This window comes from Alternaria burnsii (assembly GCF_013036055.1).
Source record: "Alternaria burnsii strain CBS107.38 chromosome Unknown 731, whole genome shotgun sequence".
NCBI lineage: Eukaryota > Fungi > Ascomycota > Dothideomycetes > Pleosporales > Pleosporaceae > Alternaria > Alternaria burnsii.
The window spans coordinates 1341774-1365546 of record NW_024066115.1 but is presented as its reverse complement, the minus strand read 5'-3'; the positions used below and the strand labels follow the sequence as shown (position 1 = coordinate 1365546).

At 51.0% G+C, this 23773-nt stretch overlaps 8 protein-coding genes across 8 annotated transcripts; 4 read left to right on the top strand and 4 right to left on the bottom strand.

Annotated features, from left to right (window-relative positions):
* Positions 1-405: 405 nt before the first annotated feature.
* On the bottom strand, positions 406-2197 carry GT037_007107 (amino-acid permease inda1; the record flags this gene model as incomplete). Its single annotated transcript, XM_038932154.1, has 3 exons — positions 406-1802; positions 1867-1973; positions 2025-2197. The coding sequence occupies 3 exons, from the start codon at positions 2195-2197 to the stop codon at positions 406-408; spliced, it is 1677 nt and encodes a 558-aa protein (XP_038785626.1).
* Positions 2198-4148: 1951 nt separating this feature from the next.
* On the top strand, positions 4149-7574 carry GT037_007106 (uncharacterized protein; the record flags this gene model as incomplete). Its single annotated transcript, XM_038932153.1, has 6 exons — positions 4149-4389; positions 4461-5271; positions 5511-5527; positions 5796-6239; positions 6291-6683; positions 6739-7574. The coding sequence occupies 6 exons, from the start codon at positions 4149-4151 to the stop codon at positions 7572-7574; spliced, it is 2742 nt and encodes a 913-aa protein (XP_038785625.1).
* Positions 7575-8650: 1076 nt separating this feature from the next.
* Positions 8651-11274, bottom strand: GT037_007105 (exocyst complex component sec10; the record flags this gene model as incomplete). Its single annotated transcript, XM_038932152.1, has 3 exons — positions 8651-9395; positions 9443-11130; positions 11179-11274. The coding sequence occupies 3 exons, from the start codon at positions 11272-11274 to the stop codon at positions 8651-8653; spliced, it is 2529 nt and encodes an 842-aa protein (XP_038785624.1).
* A 706-nt stretch (positions 11275-11980) lies between these two features.
* Positions 11981-13135, top strand: GT037_007104 (di--cis-decaprenylcistransferase; the record flags this gene model as incomplete). The annotated part of the gene is made up of 3 exons (XM_038932151.1): positions 11981-12509; positions 12578-12995; positions 13045-13135. The coding sequence occupies 3 exons, from the start codon at positions 11981-11983 to the stop codon at positions 13133-13135; spliced, it is 1038 nt and encodes a 345-aa protein (XP_038785623.1).
* Positions 13136-13522: 387 nt separating this feature from the next.
* GT037_007103 (40s ribosomal protein s15) lies at positions 13523-14219 on the bottom strand (the record flags this gene model as incomplete). Its single annotated transcript, XM_038932150.1, has 4 exons — positions 13523-13767; positions 13818-13939; positions 14022-14079; positions 14183-14219. 4 exons carry the CDS (start codon positions 14217-14219, stop codon positions 13523-13525), a joined length of 462 nt encoding a protein of 153 aa, XP_038785622.1.
* Positions 14220-15213: 994 nt separating this feature from the next.
* Positions 15214-15610, bottom strand: GT037_007102 (60s acidic ribosomal protein p2; the record flags this gene model as incomplete). Its single annotated transcript, XM_038932149.1, has 2 exons — positions 15214-15483; positions 15539-15610. 2 exons carry the CDS (start codon positions 15608-15610, stop codon positions 15214-15216), a joined length of 342 nt encoding a protein of 113 aa, XP_038785621.1.
* A 501-nt stretch (positions 15611-16111) lies between these two features.
* GT037_007101 (uncharacterized protein) lies at positions 16112-22471 on the top strand (the record flags this gene model as incomplete). Its single annotated transcript, XM_038932148.1, has 7 exons — positions 16112-16117; positions 16173-17266; positions 17898-18319; positions 18782-18958; positions 19196-19985; positions 20772-21647; positions 21739-22471. The coding sequence occupies 7 exons, from the start codon at positions 16112-16114 to the stop codon at positions 22469-22471; spliced, it is 4098 nt and encodes a 1365-aa protein (XP_038785620.1).
* Positions 22472-22681: 210 nt separating this feature from the next.
* GT037_007100 (ankyrin repeat protein) lies at positions 22682-23451 on the top strand (the record flags this gene model as incomplete). The annotated part of the gene is made up of 2 exons (XM_038932147.1): positions 22682-23090; positions 23444-23451. 2 exons carry the CDS (start codon positions 22682-22684, stop codon positions 23449-23451), a joined length of 417 nt encoding a protein of 138 aa, XP_038785619.1.
* Between the last annotated feature and the right edge of the window lie 322 nt (positions 23452-23773).

Genomic DNA, 23773 nt, shown 5'->3' with positions numbered 1-23773 from the left:
CGCGTTAGGCCTCACAAAGCCTCTTGGGTGGGATGTTTCAATTTTCCGATAAACTCCAGGCATCTTGATCTCTCAAATCCAGCTGAGTAGTTTGAAAGAAGGCTCGTCCATAGTCGTTCTGTATATATACACGATTACGTCTCATGGGGGTCGTGATATCGCAAGTTAGATACAGTAAGGAGGAATCATGGACAACCGCAATGAGTACATGAGGCTTTTCTTACAGTTTGTCTACTACTCACCGATTATGGCCTGGTATTCTAGTCATAAGATAAGTCATATTTGGACAAAAACAGATAACCCGACTTGAAGGTTCGTAACAATCTCATTGATGGCTGGCATCTATTAAAGAAAGCCCAAAGACACGTACGCTATAAACGTTGTACATGCTCCCCTTGTACCACTCTACGCAATCCAGTACCAGATCTTCTGCCAGACGTTCTTCGGTACAGGTGCACCAGAGATATCGTCTTTACACAGCTCATTCATCTCCCGCACACCAGTCGTAACATCAATGTTCTCAACCTTGATCGCGAAGGCGGTTCTGAAGTAGATCTTGTGGCCTGCGTAAAGAACGAAGAAAATGGGGATAGTGATATAGGCGGCCAAGAAATCGGATACAGACCAGTTGGCTGGCACAAAGACTTGAAATCCGTTCGTGAGGGTCAGTAGCGAGACAACACCAAGGATAAAGTATGTGAGGTATGGCTGGAATGGCGTACGGTAGGGAAGCGACTCGAGCAAGTTGTTGAATATCAAGGCTTTGCGGAAGCGGATGTAGGTGATCATAACAACAATCCAGGCGATGAAACCGGAGATTGTGGAGATGTTTGAGAACCACAGGAAGACTTGAGCACCAGTATTGGAGACGTTGAGGTAAGCAAGAAGACCTATGGCCCAAGTACCCAGGACAGCCACGTATGGCACCCCTTTCTTGCTCGTCCTGCCGAAGACCTTTGGCGCTTCTCCGTTGAGAGCCATACCGTACAAGACACGGGATCCAGAGAATAGAAAAGCGTTTCCAGCAGACCAGGCTGATGTCAAGACAGCCGCGTTGACAACATGATTCAGGCCCTGGATGCCTGCTCGTTGAATACCAATAACGAAGGGCGAGGCCGAAGCGTTGGAGCTACCGCTGAGGAGACGGTCGTCATCTGATGGAACGATGACTCCGATGATGAAGCTTCCCAAACCGTAGAAAATGGCCAGACGGTAAACAAAGCGGCCAGCAGCCTTGGGAATGTTACGGCGAGGGGCGATGGTCTCTCCTGCAGCAAGTGCAATCAGTTCAGGCGATGTGATGAAGGCAAAACCAGCGCGAACGAAAGCAGTCCAGTACGCCAGGAAACGACCGGAATTTCCTTCCACTATGTATGGTTTGAAAGCACCCGGGTTGTTCCAGTATCTGAATCCAAGTCGGCCTTGATCATTAGGACTGCCACCTAACATGATAACAAAGCCCAGAATTACTAGGCCTATGATGGTGATGAACTTGATGGAGGCAAACCAGAACTCTGCTTCTCCGAAAACCTCGACTGCGACAATGTTAAGGAACAAAACCACCACAAGAAAGATGGTGATCCAGACAGCGTTGTGAACAGGCGTCTCCCAATACTCCAGAAGGATGGCTCCAGCTGTAGCTTCGGCAGCAACGAGAATGGCATATGCATACCAGTAGTTCCATCCGGCAGCAAATGCTAGACTAGGGTCTACAAATCGCTTAATGAAATACGGGATGGTAATACCACGCATGGGAAGCAGGGTAACGATTTCGGCCAAGTTGTTCATGACATTGTAGACGACTGCAGAAGTGAAGACACGAAGTTAGTGGTTTTCTCACATGCATTTCGTACAGGCACAACCTACCAAGCATCATACTGAGATAGGCCATGAAGAGTGGAGCAGGACCGACTAGAGCAAGAATAGATCCAGATCCGATGAACAGGCCAGTTCCGATAGCACCGCCTAGCGCGCTGGTGGAGTGTCAGCATGCAGTTTAGCGACGTCAAAGAACACGGACTTACAGGAATTGGATGTGTCGACTCTTCAAACCACGGTGTGTATCTCCTCCTCGTCCAGTCTCACCTCCAACAGTAGCAGCGCCGTGGACAAAAGGCTCCTCGAAGCCAACTTGGTTCTCCTCGTAGCCATACGGCACAGCCTCAGGCTTTTCGTCAGCCATGTGGTGGTTCGGCATGACGCCCAGGTAGATTGCGAGATGATGGAGACTTGGTTTGCGTCGGTACCAATCTTGCTGATCCCAACACGGGGATGTCAGCTGCTTATGTAGAAAGCAATGTCAAAGACGGGTGAAGGATGCGCCGGCTATGATAGCAGATTTTTCACATGTGGTGTATGGCCCGGCGCACGACGAGGTATACTCCACGTTTGGAATGGTTCCGATGTGGTACCCGTGGACTGCTGCTGGCTCGGTGGCCAAGTCTTGTCCATGGTATGGGACGATCAGCCCAGACCCTTGTCAGAACCATGAGCAATGGGGAGTCTGGGGAACCAATTATCGTTAGGTAATGGCAAACTACCGCGTGAAAAGGCGGGGAAGATCGCCTCTTGTGCTGTAGTGGTTGCAACACAGTGCTTAACTTGCCTGATGGCGTTCGCCCTGCACGTCGCGCATTCCTTCGGTTTTACTCCCGTGCGCCATGGGCACTGTTCATATTTTGGTGTTTGGAGAGTTAAATGGGGGCGGGCCGGTGTGCGGAGTGAGGGTTTTTGGGACTGAGCCGACAAAAGCCGCAAACCGTAGGGATGAGGCTCAATTCAGGCACGCCCAGAGCTTAGACAAGCTTCTGGAAATACGACTAGAAGTCTTAGCGCACGAAATACCCGCCGATGGTTTGCGAAATGGGTCTGGGTAGCTATGGAGTTCACCACGAGGTGGATGGAGACAGACAATTTACTGCAAAATCCGGGGATCGTGGGGATGGCGGTTCGTGCTTCATTGAGCTGTGGATTTTGCATATCCACAGGACAAGCTGCCAACACTGCCAAACCAAGACTGCATCTGCTGTGAAGAAGCATGCACAGTAGAACGAGATATTGCAAGTCGCTTAGAAAATTTTCACCTTGGGCGTACAATACGATCAGGCCTGCGTCGTTATCACTGCATCTGATACTCTTATCTTCAGCTCTGGCACCGCAGAGATTTAAAAACGTAACACTTTCATCCAGAGAGAATTCCGGGAGCTTGGACGTCGCTTGGAATATTATCTGTTGCGGGTCTTCTGGTGGGTACATCAAATCTTAGGCTTCTGCAAACATGGCGCGACCCACTGTCATACTAGACATCAGTCTAGCAGCTTTAGTTAGGTATCCGGATTCCGGAGTAGAGGAACTATCCTTCGCGCTAAACTCCCAGTGCCGGACGAACCTTCACCACCATTCGGTATTACATGATCGCAACTCCAGTTTTCGTCTTCACTCCGTGAACTGCACCATATGGATATTATTGTGTCGCAAAAGATAAGCTTCGAAGCCAGACAAACAAGGTCCGTTGCCTAGGACGTACCGCAACTCATGAGCATTCGGTCCAGCAACGTTGTTCGTATTGGTATCCCCTACCAATACTCGAGAAAACTAAGCTGTCAACATCGGGTCATGTCAGCCTAACAACGCTACGCGGCCGTTCGTTCCCAGTCAAGATTGTTGATTGTGTAGCCTCGCGCACATAAAAGGAAATGCCTCGTGATGCTGGCCCTTCTACCTATGTATGCTTTCCTTTGAAAGCACTAAAGACGTTGCGCGTACCTCTTGAGTCGACACTCCTCGGACATAAGGTAGCTCTGGGGTAATTGATCCCTTAGAAATCACGTCAACTCGAGCTCTGTGCCTATCCATGCAAGCTACAGTAATCTGCCAGGTTCTCCCCCCTCAATCCTGTCTCGCCAGACATGTTGTTTTACTCGCATTGTTGTCTTGCGTGTGTTGAAGCTTCGGCAAAGAGCTTGGAAGAAGGAACAACCCCTCACCAAGCTTTTGTCCGCGGCAAGAGGCGAAGGCGCGCGTCATGACACCAGACGCAGCCGCCGAAAACTTCATTTGTCCCAGCCATTTGTTCACGCACTCCTAACTTCCAGGCAACTATCAACTCTGATCACCGGTGTAGAGATATTGATCGATTAGTACACGGCATGATTCCAGAAATACTGATCGATAAGGTGCTAGATAAAGCGCGAGAGACTGCGTCGCATAGCTGGGAATATGGAACGGTGTTCGAAGCAATCCTCGAATACAGAAGTTCTCAGTTTACCGTTTTCCATGACCCATTTCCAGGCGGTGAGATACCAGTGTTGAGGGTCGAGGATGTAGAAGCACTGCAATATGTGAAACCATTCATACGGACCAACAGTCAGAGACTGTGTGAAGGAAATGGTATGTCCTACAGTTTCAATACTCACTAGGCACGTCATAAAGACCGGGCGTATGCTAACAGCAAGTACTAGGCTCATCGTCCGATCCGACATCCCTCTGCATCCCAGCTCTCCTCCTTTCCAGATCAGCAACCCTCGCCGTGTCTGATAACCTATATCTCTCCGCAGTAAGCCGTCAACTGCACGACCTGCTTTCGACTACGCCTAGATTCTCCAATGATGCGGTATCACACCGCGATGCGTACCCTTCCTTGTGGGCCGACTTTATCTATATGGTGCCGCCGGCCCTTGCCTATAATGGTACGTTTACGGCGGATATAGACATGGTGAAGGAGAGTGTCCGGCAATGTGAGCTATACCACGAAGTTCTCGGTACGCGAAAGGGATACTGGCAACACATAGCCAATGATGCGGGTGCATGCAATGTGAAGAGTGACGATGGTGCATGGTGTACAAGTAATGCCTGGGCCGCAGCTGGAATGGCAAGGGTACTGGCCACCTTACGGAAATCTCGATATGTGTCTGGAACCGAGGAAGAGCAGAATGCCTTACTGCAGATGACCAAAGGCATTCTCGATGGCGCCATGGAAGCTGATACCGATACAGTGGGCTTGCTGCGCAACTATCTCGATGATGAGACCTGGTTCGCAGAGGTCGCTGGCACAGCGTTGATGGCTGCTACAGCTTTTAGAATGGCCGTCCTCGAGCCTAGCCTTTTCGGAAAGCGATATACGGATTGGGCAATAACGAAGCTAGAAGCTGTTAGCCGTCATATAGACGAAGAGACTGGTATTGTAGCACCGGTTGTCAATTCTCTCAATGAAGGTCAGAGGACGCCACTGGAAGGCGTCAACCCTGAGGGACAGGCTTTCGTCGTGTTACTGTATGCTGCATGGAGAGATTGGAATATTGCAACCGGCGCCGCACCAAATCTGGCTGTGGCCTCAGAAAGCCTTTGTATACAGTAGATTTTCATGCCAATCTGTTAGAATGTCCGTACGTGAACCGAATTAAAACTAACAGACTGGATATCGAAATGCCCGCACCTCGACACAGTCTTGTGACAATACCGATCTTGTTTAAATGCACATACCTGCATCATATCATATACGATGTCACCAGGTCGATTGCCCTGAATGGTACGTACCTTCAGCATCTCCTCAGCTAGAACACACTCGACCTCATTCTCTCCATATGCAATTCGCACTTTTCTATGCATGCGTTCCAAATTGTGATACAACTAAAGTGCGAAGACAGCGTAAGCAGATTATAGGCAGCGCCTGATAGTCGCGCCGTAGTTCGCGCCGCGCGTTGTACCTCGGCAAATGTAACTCCTCACGCCAGTCATGACTCTCCGAATTGCAGCGTGTTTTACGCCTCCGTCGCGTAGTATATGATCATGGCTAGAAAGTGCTTTGGGTAGCCAGAGTATCGACACGTTTGCCTTGCAGTCCGTCTCCTACATCGATATGCCGTCCTCCAACATCCCCGTGATCATCGGCGTTGGCGACATCAAGAACCGCTCAACTGCCGTCACGGACGCGAAAGAGCCCGCAACATTGATGCTTGAAGCCATTCAAAAGGCCATCAGCGACACTTCGTCTACTTCGAATACCGATCTCCAGTCAGCGATCGACAGCGTCGATGTCGTCAAGACATGGACTTGGCCATACCCGGACTTGCCCGGGCTTCTGGCAGAGAAGCTGGGGATTGAACAGAAACTAAAGTGGAAAAGATATTCTGAGCATGGAGGTGATAAGCCAGGGAAGCTCCTCGACGAAGCGGCGAAACGGATTGCGAAAGGCGAATGTAAAGTTGCGATTGTAACTGGGGGTGAGGCGTTAGCTTCGTGTACGTGCCAATTTACTTTTCTTTCTTTCCACCATCACTAACTGTACCCAGTATCAGCATGCGCAGCTGCAAAGAAGCTTCCTCCGCCAGGCTGGACAGCGCCGTCTGAAGCCGTAGATTCGGTCTTCACTCCAACAGGCCGCGACCTAGGAAATAGTGCAGTGTCCTCTCTTTGGCAAACACTCTCCTCTACTGACTCTTGCGAAGACCTTGGCGCTATTCATAGGATTGGTGCACCAATACATGTTTATCCACTTTACGAGAACGCATTCCGTGCGCATCGCGGCCAGACACCAAAGGCAAACCACCAAGAGAGCGCAAAGTTGTATGCCGAGTTTTCCGAAGTTGCGAAGAATAATGAATATGCATGGAATTACGGAAGTTCAAATAGTGAAGAAGAGATTGGGACGGTTGGGAAAAGGAACAGAATGATATGTCATCCTTGTACGCCATCCTTCTTTCTACTCTGGGAACGACCGCTTACATCAGATCCGTGCAGATCCCCTGCTTATGAATGCTTTCAACACGGTCAACCTCGCCTCTGCCATTATTCTTACTTCAACTTCTTTCGCCAAAGAACTAGGGGTATCAGAGTCAAAATGGATATATCCACTTGGTGGCGCAGGAACGAAGGATGCGGACGAATTCTGGAAAAGACCGAACTTCTACTGCTCGCCTAGCATTGCGCGTTCTATTGATGCGAGCTTGAAGGTTTCTGGCGTAAACAAGGAAGAGATGGATATCGTTGACATCTACTCGTGTTTTCCGATCGTTCCTAAAATTGCCGCGCAGCATCTAGGGCTACCTGTTGTTGGTGGTGACAAACCATTGACGATACTTGGCGGTCTGACGTCGTTTGGTGGGGCTGGCAACAACTATTCAATGCACGCGCTCACTGAGATGACAAGACAGCTGAGAGGCGGCAAAGGTCGGAGAGGACTGGTGCTCTGCAATGGCGGTGTTCTGAGCTATCAGTACGTCGTGATCTTATCGAAAGAGCCTAGGAAAGAAGGAGCTTATCCCACAGAGAACCCACTTCCACCACAGATCACCGATGTTCCTGCGCCGGAGCTTGCTTCCAATCCAGAGGGTGAGGCTGTTGTCGAGACATATACTGTAGAGTTCAATCGCGACGGCAGTCCGCTTCGAGGCCACATTATCGGTCGCCTGAAGAACGATAACAGGCGCTTCCTGGCGAATCATGGAGATAACACCACAATGCTACAAATGTCTAGTGGGGCAGGAGAAGTTATTGGTAAAAGTGGATGGGTTTGGCAAGATCCGGAAAAGAAAGGAAGGTCGCTCTTTGCATTCGCAAAACCAGCAAAGCTGTAACAATGTGCCAGTACTTGAACCGAACAGAGGCTGTGATCTAATTTATTAATTGCGGGCTACTGGTATTGGTAAATTTAAGCCTTTCTGGGCCATGAGACGCCCACCCCCAAATCTGCTCCACCCTTTCGGCTACTTGTGAGCCCGAATCCCTCCAATAATGCACTTGAGATATTTATCACAGCTTGTACACGCTTTGTGCCTCCACCATTGCGGCTTACCACCTGATCACTTGAAAGCTTCTATGGAGCTATCCTAGGCTTACACATTTGGACTCTGGGGTAGCTTTGGTGTAGTGTCTACCACCTGCTCACGCCATGTTCTCGGTTAAGTTGCCGGTCAGCAAGGATAGCAAGGAGATGGAAACGTAAGATCGGAGTGGTGTTGAAGTGACATTTGCCACGACAGAATGTTTCGAGCATATGAGGACGGTTATTGAAAGGAAGGAGGTAGAGTTTGAGGTATACTGGTAATTTGGGCATTCTTCATGAGCGTAGGACAATAGAAGGTTATTGTGAACTGATCATACTGGATATATCTGCTTACCCTAAGAGCTACTGTTACCCCATAATCAGTAAGTACTCCAAAGCCTAAAGACGATCTACGAGGGAAGGCTGTCGTCAATACTGCAGGAATGACTGGCAGCCAAATTGGTGCAGAGTAGAAGCCCGATCATGGGCTTTCGAGGAGTATGATGGCGGTTTTCGTAGATTCGTCCTTGAGTATGACAACCAGTGAAATGTTGGTGTAGAAATCAAATCCAAGGGCAGCTCGTATTGTATGCCAAGTACATAATGATCCAACGTACGAATTAATTGCCGTCTTTACAAGAGAATCAATGGATTCTGACCATCAGGTGCTATCAAATCAACAAATCTTTCAACGCTTGCGCCCCATATATATGTAATTGTTTGTCGTCTGTGTATACCACCATCAAAGTCGCTGGAAAGTCACGTGTGCAACTATTTCGCGAAACCAGGTGCAAAGCTAAGATATTGCTAGATAAAACCCCGGGAGGACACAATTGTAGCACACTTAGTTTGATACAATCATGCGAACTTCCTGAAGATGTAAAGACCCTACAAGCCACTAAGCACGCTCTGCACCCCGACAGTTCCAACGTCGTCTCTTTTCGCAATGAAACCCTTCAATTCTTGCGCATCTTGTCCACCCGCAGCCCTAAGCCTATCCCTCAGCGCCTCAGGTCCAATAATGAATAGCGTACTGACATCCGTCAGAACATCCATCGCTCCAGGCTCCAGCTCGTCACCTGTGGGCCATCCTCTCACTAGCTCAACATAACGGTTCATGTCCTTGGAAACACTAAGACCACCGACTTGTGAAATGGAAAATTTTAGCAGGTGTGCCAGAACGAGGGACCGCAAACCGCGAGCAAGCTCAGCGAGGAACAAGGAGAGGTTGCGACCAGAGAGCGCGGCAGAAGCTTGTGAGGCAACACGAGTTAGGAATGCGGAGACGTCGCGGCAGGCTTGCGTTTCACTTGTTACCATAAGGTCTTCTTCCTTGGGTCGGAAATCGGTCTTCTTTTGTTGAGATAAACATCTGCTCACCCAATTGAGCGATGCTGTCAATGTGAGATTGAGTATGTTGGACAGTTTCGATTCAAGAGTCGACGTTGTGTTGTTGGTAGACTTTTCGATCTCCCGACGAATAGTCAGATTGGGTGTACATAGAGGGAGGATAATGGTTGTCGTGGTTTGCTGGAGAAGATGTAGGATTGTGGTAATGGCGTGTAGCGATGGGAGGTGGGTGAGATCAGGGGGTGTCTTGGAGTTCTCCTGCGAAACGGCATGATCTTGTGCGCTGCATTCGTGTTAGTTGTGTACTCGTTTGAGGAATACATGACTTACGCGTCCAACGCAGTCTCCAAGTAGATTTCGCCCATCTGTCGTAGTAGAAGATTAAGCAATATTTGCACATCCTTGGGTGTCTCATTACCAGGCGACAGCTCGAGTCCACGTCCAACACCTTCTGCCAGCCATTTGAGCATACGCTTGGCGACTGGTAGCGATAGCTTGCCATCCTCATCCGTCACTTCAATATCCTTCTTCTCCTGCTGATCCTCCTTCAGGCCAGCAATGCGGAGCAGGGTCGCCTTCTGACTAGCGGGCAATTCTGTGTTTTCCAAGCGCTCCATGTACTTGTCACGAGCGGATGCAGCCATCTCCTTGCCTCGTTGAGCCAGCGATCCAAAGTACGATGTAGGCATCTTGCTGCGCCGCGAGTGGTAGATGGTGAACTTGAGTAGTAGCGAGGAGTATAGTTCCTCCAAGTTCTTCTTTTCTCGCTCAATATACTTCTCTCCAATGAAGTAAGAGGAGAAAAGCTCCTCCAACTGCTGGTCAAGGGTAGCAGCGACCGCAGATGTAGCAGGCTCTGGGTGCTCTGTCAACCCATGTGATTTTAGATCATCTACCAATTGTGTGATATAGCTCCTGGAAGCTTGCAAAGAGCGCAGGAAGGCGAGTGATGATAGCTCTCCTGCTTTGTCAAGCACCATCTCCAGCCGACTTTGTATTGACTGCTGGAAGATGCGCTCGAGGAACTTGATCAGCACCTCCTCGTAGTAAGGGAAGGCTCGTTTTATGATGGCAGATTCGTCCTGGACGACGATCTTGACTTCATCAATGAGAGATTGCAGCGTAGGCTCAACACCCGGTGGTTCCGCATCAGGATCTTGGAGGCGATCCCAAGTTTCCACATCCGTCGCCAGCTCTTCTCCATTCAACTGCATGCGGTCAATGAAGAAAGAATGCTGGTTGACATAGGTTCCAATGACACTAGCCCCGTCGTTGAAGCCCTTTAGCGCGATGGCACAGTCGCGCATGCCAGGGTAGTTTGGACGCGCGTAGCATTCCTGAAACTTGCTTAGGAGATCCTGCTCCAGGTTCTCCAAGAACTTCTCAATGACCTCCTTTGTGTTGTGTCTTGACTGATGTACCGTTCTCCTCTTCATGTCATTCGGTGCGTCTCCGTTGACTCGCTGGCTGCCCTCGGGATCGAGACGTGTGCTGATGCGCAGCAGCTGGCGTGCAATCTCGGCGCATCGTACTATGTCGCCGTTCTTCCGTTGGTCCTCGAGGATCATGAGTTCGCCGCGTTCGCTGACTTCTTGCCAGCATTCAATCAAGAACTTTGCGTCTAGGGCTCTCTTGCGTTGGCGATCGAGCTCTTCGAGTCGCTCACCGATGCGCATGGCGACGTTGCCTCCAGTGTCTGACCCTCCCTCGTCACTACCATTGAGCGAACTGTCTAGCCGTTGGAACCTGTCCATGGCCGCCTCCAGTCTCCTTCCTAGCGACTCGACATTCTGGTTGTGTTGTAGCTCTGCTCGGCGAACTGCTGTTGACAGCTCAGACTCCTTTTCTTCCAGGTCCTCGGAGAGACTGTTGAGTCGTGTGAGGGCATGTTCGAAGGTGCGGATGAGCGGTTTCGGGTCGAATGTCTGCTGGCCACCGGCGCCGCCAGATCTTCGAGTCGCAGGTACGGCGATCTGGGAGAGGTCTTCGATGAAGTCTTTTACTAGGAAATCTTTGCTCTGCGGGAGTCAATGTAAAAACAACCCTGAACTTGTACGACTGCTTACAGTGAACTTCTCTAGGGTGAATTGGGGTGCGCGTATCGATGTCCTCGACGTCTGGTGAGTGAGTACCGACGAGCCATCGGAGCTGATGCGCTGCATCGTTACAGGAGATTCGAGGGAATCCGCCTTGGAGGTTGAGTACTACTGCAGTATTGTATTACGGGCGGCTATCGCAGCTACCCAGCGGGCCAATGCCGCCCCGAATGCCCTGGAGCTGGTGTTTTAGATTGGCGCAAAGCATCAAGCTGCCAGGTGTTGCTAGCGTATGTTGTCTTCTCACTTGGACATGGCACAGAGTAGATATTTCTCGTTGCAGGTGTATCTGCACGTCGTGACCTGGCTAGCACCATGCCCAAGTCGCGAATGTGGCTTGTCGCACCCCACGCCTCGGTCCCTGGTCCGCAATCGCAGCAGTTCCAGCCGAACGGACAACGGGTGACCTCATGCACTATGATGCCACCAATCCTGTCGTGGCAGGACGTATACAGAGATGCAAAACAATGAGCTTGAGTTCCTACAGCCTCATTGTACTTGCGACAGCTTCCGCGTAATGACGCCTCAGCCCATGGCGGAGCAGGCAGCTACGCGTCTATACTTGGCTCGCGCTCGGCAGGAACGGCCGCCACACGTACCTCGTATGCACCAGCCTCACTGGGATATTTCATCATCTTACGTCTGCCAGACATGGCCAGCTAACGCGCGCATTATTCCTCTCTGTCCCTTGGCCTCTGACTGCCTTGTTGTCCATACTTAGACATTGGCTGCCCAGCTCATTTTGTCGCTCAACACCCACACACCGCCCGCAATGGCTACCACAGGCCTGACTCCCAAGCAAGAAGCCGCTTTTAGGCGAAGCAAGCAACTCTCGGTCGAGCAACGCGAAGAACTCCTGAAGCCGTTTCTTCCCTCTGAGCCATCCGACAGCGAGAAGGAGGCGCAGAGGAAGAAGGCGCTTCGCGACCGCCGCCAGCGCGCAGCCCAACAGAGCCGCAAGCCTCTCGTAGGCCCCATCAAGACCTTCCTCCATCTCGCCATCTACCACGTCGTTGCGCTCCTGTTCAGCGTCTTCTTCCGTTTTCGCCGCGCCTACCGACTAGTGAGGGGGAAGGTTGTCTCTCTGCTCAAGTACCATCACCGCACGCCAGAGTTCATAGCCCACGACGTCAAGGACCTGGAAAAGCTGCCCAAACACCTCAGTGTGATAGTGGACTACCAGGAAGACGACGGAAGTCAGGGTACAGCCGGGTTGGAAGGACTAGTGAACGATGTCTGTGAGATAGCAGCCTGGGCAGCGAGTGCCGGCATACCGTTTCTGAGTGTCTATGAGCGGACGGGTAAGTCCACCATCTTTCTGTAGAACAGGACACGGTAACGTAGGGCTCTGGCTAACAATATCAAACAGGCGTACTTAAGAACTATCTCCCCCAAACCCACGCTTCCATCTGGTCGACCCTAGAAGCCTACTTCGGCCCTCGTAGAAAGCCCACCCTCTCCCTCCGTGCACCCCACCTTTCCTCGTACTCCCCGCCCAATACGCCTCCCCAGAACGCAGACGACGAACTGAAAGAGGAGGAACGTCAACATCTCACCGTCCTCCTTCTCTCTGAACATGACGGCCGCGACACCATCGTCGACCTGACACGCACACTAGCCGAGATGGCACAAAAGGGCGACGTACGACAAGAGCAGATCAACACTGATTTGATTGATGCCCAGCTAAATGACCATGTTTCGAGCGAACCGGATCTTCTGATCCTGTTCAGCCCTACTGTGCAACTCAAGGGTTATCCGCCGTGGCAGCTGAGGTTGACTGAGATGTTGTAAGTTGTCTTGTTCATATGACGAGGTCTGTGCTAACTCACAATACAGCCACCTGCCAGACAACAAGGGTGTTAATTATCAGGTCTTCTTGCGAGCCCTGTATAACTTTGCAAAGGTTGAGATGCGCCTTGGAAGGTAGTGAGAGCACACGTCACTTGCATTTCCTAGTGTAACAATACCCAATACGATTACCGCTGCCCTCCAACTTGTAGACTTGCCCTATCTCTTGATCTGACGTCCACTGTCCCATGTGAAGCGCAGTGCAGTATAGTGCAGCGATTGAATCCAATCGACCAGCATGCTCAACATCGATCACAACAAGTACACATCACCCAGTGGAGGAAGCAGTGTGGAGGTATCTCGAATGTAATGGTGGTGCTATCTACACCATATCTTCATGCCCGCCATGATCGTTGTGTACGTCATAGCCATCGAGAGTAAATGCACCCAACACCTGTATTCATTTTAGGTCGTCAAGTACATATCCGCCCCACGAAAGAACCCATGCAACCAAAACCCAGTTCGTTTACTTGAGAGGAATGAAACGGGAAGAGTGAGTGGCACCAATACCTGGCCTTCCGTGCTTGACGGGCCTGTATGAGATGGAGAACTCTGCGAGGTAGTGGCCGACCATCTCGGGCTTGATTTCGACCTGGTTGAACTCCTTTCCGGAGTAGACACCGATGACGCTGCCGATCATCTCGGGGACGACAATCATGTCACGGAGGTGAGTCTTGACGAGGTCGGGCTTCTCGTTGGGCTTGGCCTCCTCTGTTCAGGGTTAGTTGTCTCCCTTCAACTGTGCGGACAGTGTTGCCTACGCTTGGACTTCCTGAGCTTCTTGATGAGGCCCATGGGCTTGCGCTTGAGACCACGGTTGAACCTGCGGCGGGCACGGGCGTGGACGAGGTCGCGGAGTTCCTCAGAGCCAAGGTCGAGGAGCCTGCATATCGATCAGAATACCGCCACCATCTGTATACATTCCCCATCGCTTTCGGAGAGTCGCGGGGGGTCGGGAGACGTACTGGTCGAGGTCAACGCCGCGGTAAGAGAACTTGCGGAACGCCCTCTTCGCCTTAAGGGCTGTTGGATTCGTTAGCCATGTCCTGTCACATTGTGCGTGTACGTATCCAAGGGAAGCGGTGCGGGTGTGTGGGAAGGGCTCGTTGGAAGGGCAAGAGCGTACCAGCTGCGGCCTCGGGGTCGTAGTCAGCGTCAGCCATATTTGCGATTGTCGAAGTAGCTGATGGGAGAACTTCGTTGGGGTCGCGAGGGTAGTTGTCGGTCGTCAACGGAATCGATGCGAAATTCAAAAGGTCCACGGGTGTAGCTGCCCTGTGCGCTAAGCGAGGTCCCCTTAGCGCCGGTTTAGACAGGTGCGATCATTCACACACACCACCACCACCCACCATGACAGAACTCACAGTGGACATTGTTTCGATGGTGGGGATTTGTTCCAATCTTCTCTCGGACTCTAGCTGGTAATGCTGCATTGTCAATCTATTTTCAAGCCTCGCTCTATAAAAAGGCATCTAGTAACTCCAGTGGTCCTCGCACACCAACGAGCTTGTTCTTGCCCAGTCAACCCTTTGTAAGACTGCACAGGAAATGGTACTTCGAAGGTATATGCCGTTAATCTCTTGCTGGAATTGTAGCATGGAGGTTTGTGTATACCTTTAGGTTAGGTTCCAGTATCTAGGAACAACTTGAGGGAAATGAGCTCATTCATAACATCACGCGGAGTCAATCCATTTCCAGTCTTTCTGATATCCTAGAAGTCGCACCAATGGTGAGTGAAGGCCATGCTAGCCTTTCTTACCTAGAGTCACAGTCGTCGCATCTACTCTAGAGTTATGAGTGACATGCCTGCCGCAAAAGTTGACGTAACAGTTGCGAGAAAGGCAGTACAGCACTCTCGGCAGCACCCCATTTCGATGTAGGAATCACACTCGAAGCAAATCACTTTATAATATAGGCTTGGCGCAGTCACAAAAGGCAGATGACCTGCCTGTAATGCTTGGAGGTGCATGGCTTCATTCCGGGTATCTCAGCAGGCAACTATTCTAGTATTGCCGCGGTATCCTTCTCCAAGCCCCTTGCAGTGCACGCTCAACACTCCCAAAATCGTTCTCATTGCGCATGATTCTCGTGATAGTCGAGAGATTGGCCGGATCATACTTCGTAAAGGTAGGTGTTTGTTTGGCGATGGTGATGCGCTTAGTCGAAGAGACCGAAACCCATGTCCTCGTCGGACTCCTCCTTCTCCTCCTCCTTGGCAGCCTCAGGAGCGGCCTCAGCCTCAGCGGAGCCACCAGCGGCAGCAGCACCACCGGAAGCGGCAGCACCGCCGGCACCGCCGGAGGGAACGGAAGCAAGCTTCTCGGAACCGGAAGCGATGAGTTCGTTGATGTCCTTGCCCTCAAGCTCGGAGATCAGCTTGTCAAGACGGTCGGAGTCAGCCTCGATACCAACGGACTCAAGGACGGCCTGTTGCGACGTTAGATTGGAACAAAGACACAGAACAGCGTGGTAATAAGCTTACCTTGACGTCGGCAGCGGAGGGCGAGGTGTTGCCACCAAGGCCGAGGAGGAGGTATGCCGCGAGGTGCTTCATTGTGATTGTGGTTTGGTGATTTGTAGGAACAGGAGTTCAATCGATTTAACCTGCGCTTGTCAGTATTGCGCTGCTGGAAGCAGATTCAAAGTGGTGCGTACCGTCGGGACCGGAGACTGAAGCTACAAGTTCTTGCTGTAGGTTGTCGTTCAGAAGAAAAAGTTCGAGGTCCGCGAATATTGACTTCTGGTGGGATTTCGCTACTTGCGCTATACCGCAAGACGACTAGCGCAAATCGTCCGCTTCGTCACGTGTGGCTGGGCTAGGCAAGGCCCAGGTATAAAAACGACCTGTCTGCGCCGCCGCCGACCGCTCATTCTCTGGCCGCTCCCCTCTTCAATCTTCGACCGGTCCCGTGCGCCTCGCCCCGTCTCCGCGCGCGCGATCAGTCCCTGACGACTAGTTACTCCGGAGATTCTTACCCGGAAAGCATGTACAACTTGTCCTCCAATCGATTCGACGACCGGTAGCCCTGAGTCAAACGCTTATCAGTTGCCCACTATGAGTGTGAGTTTGGCGACTCCATCCACGTCGGCTCTCACATGCTGACTGCATCATTTAGTCTCTCAAAGACATCATGTCTATAATCGACCCGAGCGCGAAGGCACAGGCGACCGTATCCAAGCAAGCCCCGCCTGCCGGAGCCCCTAGGCCAGTGTCGCGACCAAGCGGAGGGGCAAATGGCGCATCGCAGCCGCCTCAGTTGAAGCGCAAGGCATCGGGGCCGGTTGAGAGTGGACAAGTCAAGATACAGAGGAAGGAGGCTGTTCGGGGACCAGCGCAGCCAAACGGCGTGGCGCGTGCCACCTCGTCGCCTGCCTCGTCAAAACCTACGCCATCCGCATCTACCACAGCTGTCCCATACCGTGGCACCGCCGCTCCAGCATCGTCGAAATCAGCAAATCCACCCGTCCGCAAGCCTCTACAGTCGTCGAATGCACCCGCTGCCAGACCCAAGGCCACTGCGCCTGTGCCCGCGCCCACGCCCAAGCCTGCACCACCTGCCACGTCGACACCAGCCTCGTCCGCCGCACCCAAGAAGGGCTATCTCGCTATGCTTCAGAAAGCCAAAGAGAAGGACGCGACAAAGCCCATCGCTCCGCCAATCAAGCACGAGCCAACCAAGATATTGTCAAGAAAAGAGCGCTTGGCACTCAAGGCAGAAGCAAGTGCTGGGGCAAAGGGCAAGAAGCCTGTTGCTGGATTACCTTCAAGGGCCCTAGACCCGAAAGCCGATCCCTCGAAAGAAAAGAAGAAGCCATCCGAGGTTGGCTACCAAGGCACAGCCCGGCCAGCCAAGAAGCCTGTCGAAGTTGGATACAAAGGAACAGCCCGTCCGGCGAGTGCTCCTGCAACGTCAAGTCGGAACGGCACGCCAGCCGTCAAGGCAAAACCGAACCCGGCCAAGGGACGCTACGATGGTTATGCAGACTGGGACGAACTTAGTGACATGGAAGATGAAGAAGAAGACTATGCCTCTGATGCTTCCTCCGACATGGAAGGTGGTATCTGGGACGTCGAAGAAGAGGAACAGATAGCCCTCAAGGTCGCTAAGAAGGAAGACGCTGAGGCATTAGCTGAGGAAAACCGGCTGAAGCGTGAGAAGGAGGAACGAAAGAAGAAGTTAGCGGCTATGGCTGCCAAGGCTAAGAAGAGGTATTGAGGTTCTTCGGCGTTATGGTTTACGATTACACGGCATGGGGGCGTTTCATCTGCATTCTTGCGGTTGCATAGCCATGGAGCGGTTTCTTCTTTTACCCTGGCGCATTTACGATTGTTGCATACCCCGAACAACGATCATGGCTTCACAGCAAGTGTCTCACTGGAAGAGACTCCAATACAAGTAGTGTATATTTATAACGCCATCGGCAATAATACCCCTTGGCTTCAACACACCACGGTGTCCGTTCTCATAATTTCCATCATGCTCGTCCCAGTCTCCGCAATCACTTCCCGGCTGCTTACACAATTCCACTGCAGACAGATGTGTTCGGACATCACCATGGTCATGCGTGATTCTGCGATTGTCATTGAAGCGTACCATCAGCCAACACATCCACAAACGCCCCTTTATCACAATCGGACAAATTGGATCGCCAAACAAAGCATGCATCCCCATGATCGAGGACTGTATTCCCACATCCTAGCCTTCTTGTATCATCTAGCATCTACGACACCTGGTTTCCAGCTCCTAAATTACAAAGATGCCATCATTCCAGCGGCTCAAACACCCCTTTCGACGTCCTACTCATTACTACACGATCCATGAACCATCTCCTACACCAAGACAACTAGAAGAACGACGCGAGAAAGAGAGGCGAAGGGCACGCGACAAGATTGAGAACGACCTTGATGACGGGCGTGTGGGGCCTAGGAGTAGTGATTCGCCTGACGAGCTTCCAGTGATTATCGACAGAGGTCCATACAGGGGCCACATTTACCCACGGGAGCAGCTTTTCTTCAACAGCATTATGCTGGCCTCTGATGTAGAGCCGATTTACGCTGGCCCACTGGGAGGAGAACTTAGACAGGAGGTGCACAGAGCCCCAATAAGGCGTCCAAAGACGCAGCGTGAGCAGAAGCCACGTTCAAGGCCTGTGCCAAGTGAATACTTGACCGCGTCACAGAACGCAGAAAATCTAAGGCAGTGGGAAAAGCGGAATAAGGTTGATGAGACAAAGCAAAGAGAGTATCCAAGACCCGTGCCGAGTGAGTATCTGACGGCCAAACAAAACGCTGAGAACTTGCGGCGATGGAAAGAACGCAGCAGAAGTCTTGCAGCTCCACGAGCACGGGTTCTAATGCGGACTCCGTCTCCCCCAAGACCCCCATCTCCACCAAGGGGACCGATCACGCCTGGCACTAGGGAATGGGATGGCTTCATGGACTTCCCTTTGGATAATTTCGTATACTCTGATGGCAGAAAAGGGGTCACTGTAGATCCACCTGACTCAGCATGCATCCTACCGACGCCATTCACACCTGATGTTCTACCGCACCTGACGGATACGCCTGAAACTGATATTGAATCAGTACCACAGGCTGATTTCTCTTCCACACCAATTCAATCGAATTGTTCACAGAAAAAGGCTGAAGGAAATACCTCAAGAAGACTAGGGGTTCGATTGTCAATCGGGAGCGAGCAGCCTGAACAGCTAACATGGAACTCAGCGCTCAACAGTATCCTACGCAATGAAGCCGTCGATCCAAGCATGAGAGCAAGAGTCAGAGAAAGAATTGAACGTGGTCTCACCTCTGCTGATCAAAAGCTTTTGGACAAGGACTCTTACCCTGTTACTATGAAAGACGCTGGTCTTGTTCCAAATTTCAGCCACCCAAGTGCTGGGAGTGAGTTTCATGACCGTCTTCAGTCTGGGCAGGCGAACCGGTCGTTATCACTGGAAAACTTTAGACAACCCGAGGAACAACAGGAGGAGCACTCACTGCCTACTGGCGTGCATCCTGGACATCATAATCGTTCGAATTCAAGTAGCGCTCTCTATTGTTCTCCCCCACACTCCAACTGGCCACTACGCGGAGGTAATGAAGAGAGTCCACCTCAGCTAACTAATGGTGTACCACCAGGTTACTATCCTTCGTCATCGGGCTCTAGTGACGGCTCCAATAATGATCCCCATCATCGCCCACCGTCACCTCCTGATCGTGTGCCAGAGCATGTCTTCGCATTTCTCTGCTCTTTACTGACACCATCCGAACTCGCTCTCCACTACGATGTCATATTTGATTCAGCTCCTCCACATCCTCCACCATTTCCCAACCTTGTACCACGCAGCAATGCCACGTCGACGACCCCAGTAGATGTGCGTCTCGTTCAAAAGCTACACACTGCGGTTTACGGTCTCCAAGATCGCATCGTTGGCGTAGAGGAAGACCTCATTCCAGAACTTAGCACAAATCTGGAAAACAAGCACCTCCAGGTCAAGGAACTCGATGTACAGAATCTCAGCCTGCAGGAAGAGGTTATAGAACTCAAGCGCATAGTAGACTTCAGCAACAAGGTTCTGGCTGGATGTTGGGAGCGCGAATGGGAGGTGTGGCGCACACTGAACGATATCCAGAGGAGACGCGAAGCATGTCGCGGTCGGCTAGCTCGTATGTTCTCACGTGCCTCAGATGCTACTATCCGAGACGATGAGTTACTGCACTCTCATAGGCCAGAAGGTTATGTGGCCCAGACTCAGCCGTTCGGAAGAGCAGCCCAGGGCCCTCTTAAGAAGAAGGAACTTGACGCTCTTCTACTGATGGCGAAACAGAATGTCAGCATACTTGTTGAGGATTTGGGGGAAGCAAGGGGGCTGGTGGAGGCATTTCGAGAGAGGAGCGAAGTAGACGAAGAGGTGCCGCCTGCGGAAAGGTAGTGAAAGGATGTGTAATGGTCTTTGCGAATGAGTAGGTCGGACATATTTTAGCTAATTCTGTTTTCAGCTAGAAATCTCCTTGTGGTCGTTTCAAGACTCTAGTACCTCGAAGCTGCTAAAAGCTGGGATCTCAAATGCGATATTTGTCCTTGGGTGCAGTATTGGCTGACCGTAAGAGAGGTAGCTGTGCATCTCCCCACCTGTGCGCCAAACTTTAGCTCTAACGCGCCTGTCCTCGCCGACTCCTACACAACCCATCCTCATAGCAATCGATTGCGTGCGAACTGTCCAACTAGATGCAATGGCTGAGATCGTTGGCACAGTAGCCTCTGTTGCCCAGCTTGTGCAGCTGAGTGGTGCCTTACTCGCTGGTGGCTATAGTTTCCTATCCAAAGTCGCGCGAGCGCCTAGCGAGATCCAAGGTCTCCTGACTGAAACCGCTGCTGTCAACAGCCTTCTGGCACAACTTCAGCAAGTTGCAGACTCGGTACCTGAGAGCGCTTCGGACGATGCGCTGCAAGCCCTCGAACGCGTCGGTGCCTCCCAGGAATGTGAAGAATCCTAAAGTCAGTTGAAAAGGCACTAGCCAGATGCGAGCAGGTCAATGGTCAAGACGCGAGGAATCTTGGAAAGAAGTTGATGTGGCCGTTCAAAGAGAAAGAGACAAAAGATGCATTGCAGAGACTTCATCATATGCGCGGGTTGCTCGCGAATGCAATCGACGCTAATTCGGCGTGAGTATGTATGCTCCATGCTGAGCATCTAGCCTAAACGGTCTGCAGGTCCGCGGTGCGGCGTATTGAAGTGGGACAAGCCCTACTTTCAGATGAGATGAGAGAGGTATCCAGACACCTCAGTACCCACACGAACTATGAAGAAGCACGTAAGGTGGTATTATGGGTCTCTTCAACGCCATCCGATGGTGCTCGTGTCAGTCTTGCGAGTGCTTTGAGCCGCCACATTCCTGACACCGGAACATGGCTCTTACGGTCCAAGCAATTCCAGGATTGGAAAAACTCAGAGACCGGCACAATGTGGATAACGGGTCTGCCAGGATCGGGCAAAACGCTTCTCTGTGCTTCTATCATCCGAGACATCCAGCAGCTATGCGCAGATACTACAGCAGTCGTCTACTTCTTCTGCGATCATCGTGATCGCGCGAAAACAACGCACGAGAATTTTGCTGCGAGCATCGTAAGGCAAATGATGGAAGCTTCGTTTTTGTGTCTCGAACAAGGCAGAGCACTGTACAAAGAGAAGTCCAAGGAAGGCAGTCGCCCTTGTCATAAAGACGAGTACATACCACTGATCTGTTCTTCAGTGGAAAATCTTAAAGAGGTTTATGTTATCGTGGATGCGCTCGATGAATCCACTCAGGGCGATGCTATAGCCCAAAGTCTCGTGAAAATACACGACTCTGGCAGAAAAGTGGGCTGTCATATCAGAGTTCTTTTAACAAGCCGATTCGACGCCCGTATACAAGGGCGATATCCGACCCTTGCTATGACACATGTTGTTCTTGCAGAGAACATGCGCTCTGACATTCAGCACTACGTCAATGAAGAACTTCGATTACGTCTCGCCAAAGGCGTACTGAAGGTCAGGAACGACAACATTTTGCCTGCAATACAGCAATGCGCTTTACTCCGTGCTGGCACGTAAGTTCCTCTTCTCTCATGTATGCATACTTTGATGCGAAGGTTACTAAGTATCATATATTATCTTAGAAAGACAGTTAATGAATTTTAGGATACTACAAGCAAGGTTGCAGATCGACTACCTTTGCACAGCAAAGTCGGACAAAGAGATCAAAAACATGATACAAAGGTTGCCTAACGGACTCGGATACACGTATCAAACACTTCTATGTGGTATCGCGATGCGATATCCGACGAGGATTGTAGAGGTGCAGAAATTGTTCCGGTGTCTTGTCACTTCTGCTGAGCCCCTTACTGCTTGCGAGCTATCAGAAGTGTTGGCCATGGAACCCAATGAACGCGATCTAGATCATGACGCCGTGGTCACTGATCCTTTCGATGCCTTAGAACCTATCTCTGCTCTTGTTCGGATCGAAGGAATGGGGACACTACGCAGTGTAGTAAAACTTTGCCATTACTCGTTCCAAGAGTATCTCTGCTCTCATGCCATTCGACAAAGTCCGGCCCACTTGTTTCATATTGACAAAGAAGAAGCACACGCGTGGATGACTGGTTTATGCCTGCAGTATCTCACGTTGAATACCTTCGATATGCCAATAGAGCACGGTCTGGATCTGGGTTCCAATGATATGTACGCTTTTCGACGATATGCAGCAGCCAACTGGTTCAAGCATGCCATGATGGCAGAAAACTACTGGTTACTACGAAACGCATCCATTCCTTTTCCGAGTTTTTTCCTGGATGCTGGTGAGGGACCACCTTGTTACAAGAGATGGCAGGATCTGGTTGCGAACACTTATTTCGATGCTGACTTCATCGATTAATCCCCTATATGCATATGCATTTGGCTTCAACTGAATGGCATTGCAATAAGCTTGATCCATCAACTACCCTCGTTAGACCACAATTTTGAGAACGGTCTGACATGCCTTTGTGTAGCAGCGAAAGAAAACAACCTTTACATGACAAATTACTTGCTACACCATGGCGCAAACCCTAACAAGCCAACTTCTGAACCGGACTTTCCGAGGGCCATGACTCCGATACATTTCGCTGCTGAATACTGTGCATTGGAGGTATTGGAAACGCTGCTGGAGCATGGGGCTGATCCACATATTCCTTCAACTTCTGGGGTTACTCCATTCTACCGGGCTTGCCGTGGTGGAAACTTGGATATAGTGAAGAGACTCAAGGGGTGTGGTTGCGATATCAATGTACGGACTTGGGACAACTGGACACCTATGATTGAGGCAGTCGAGAACGACCACGAGAGCATTGTTGATATCCTTATCGAATGGCACGCCGATGTATCTACCGTCACAGAAGACGGCACGACGGCGCTTTCGATTGCTGAAGCTCTCGGTCAACTGACAATCGTGGGAAAGTTCAAGTGTGCTATTAGTGGATTACAAGAGACTATGCCCAACGCCTCACCTGAGACTTGTAGGGAATAGTGTAACAGGAGAAGTCAATGTCTACACAGGACAAGTAGCTAAAGGGTACTCCAATTCTACCTTGATGACACAATGAAGTCAGTACTTCGTTTACAGCAAGTGGTGAAGGTATGCGTTCTGCAGTTGTAAATGTACATCACGTTTGAACCTCAGTGGCGTTTATCGCCATCATCATCTTTGAAGTCTTGTTTGCTCTCACCTACACGCACAGAACCATCCAGACGATCAACGACGCTAAAGCTCTGTACCGCTTAATCCGTTACGTTCGTTGACCTAGAATAGAGAAGAAGCCAAAGGACCTCGGGACGGATCAGAGTTATTGTGTGACCGGACTAACTGTAGTGGCTTAATGAAGTACACCCGTACTAGCAATGCACGCCAAGAGATATGAACGTGGCAGAGCTGGACTTGTGGTAGGATGAATGCCTTGGTCAAGATGGTGAGGATGGTAGGCGCCGAAGCTGATGTCAACGCTCGAAAGGCTAAGGGTTCAAAACGAAACCATTATGGGCAACGCGCACCTGCGAGATAACTCACAGCATTGGTTGTTTAGAAGCTAACTCTGATCATCCGTGGTTGCGTTCGTTCAACTCTGGATGATCTCTCACGTGCAAAGACCGGCGTGTAACTACCAAATTAGCGCGACCATACATACCTAGGTAATTTGTCAAC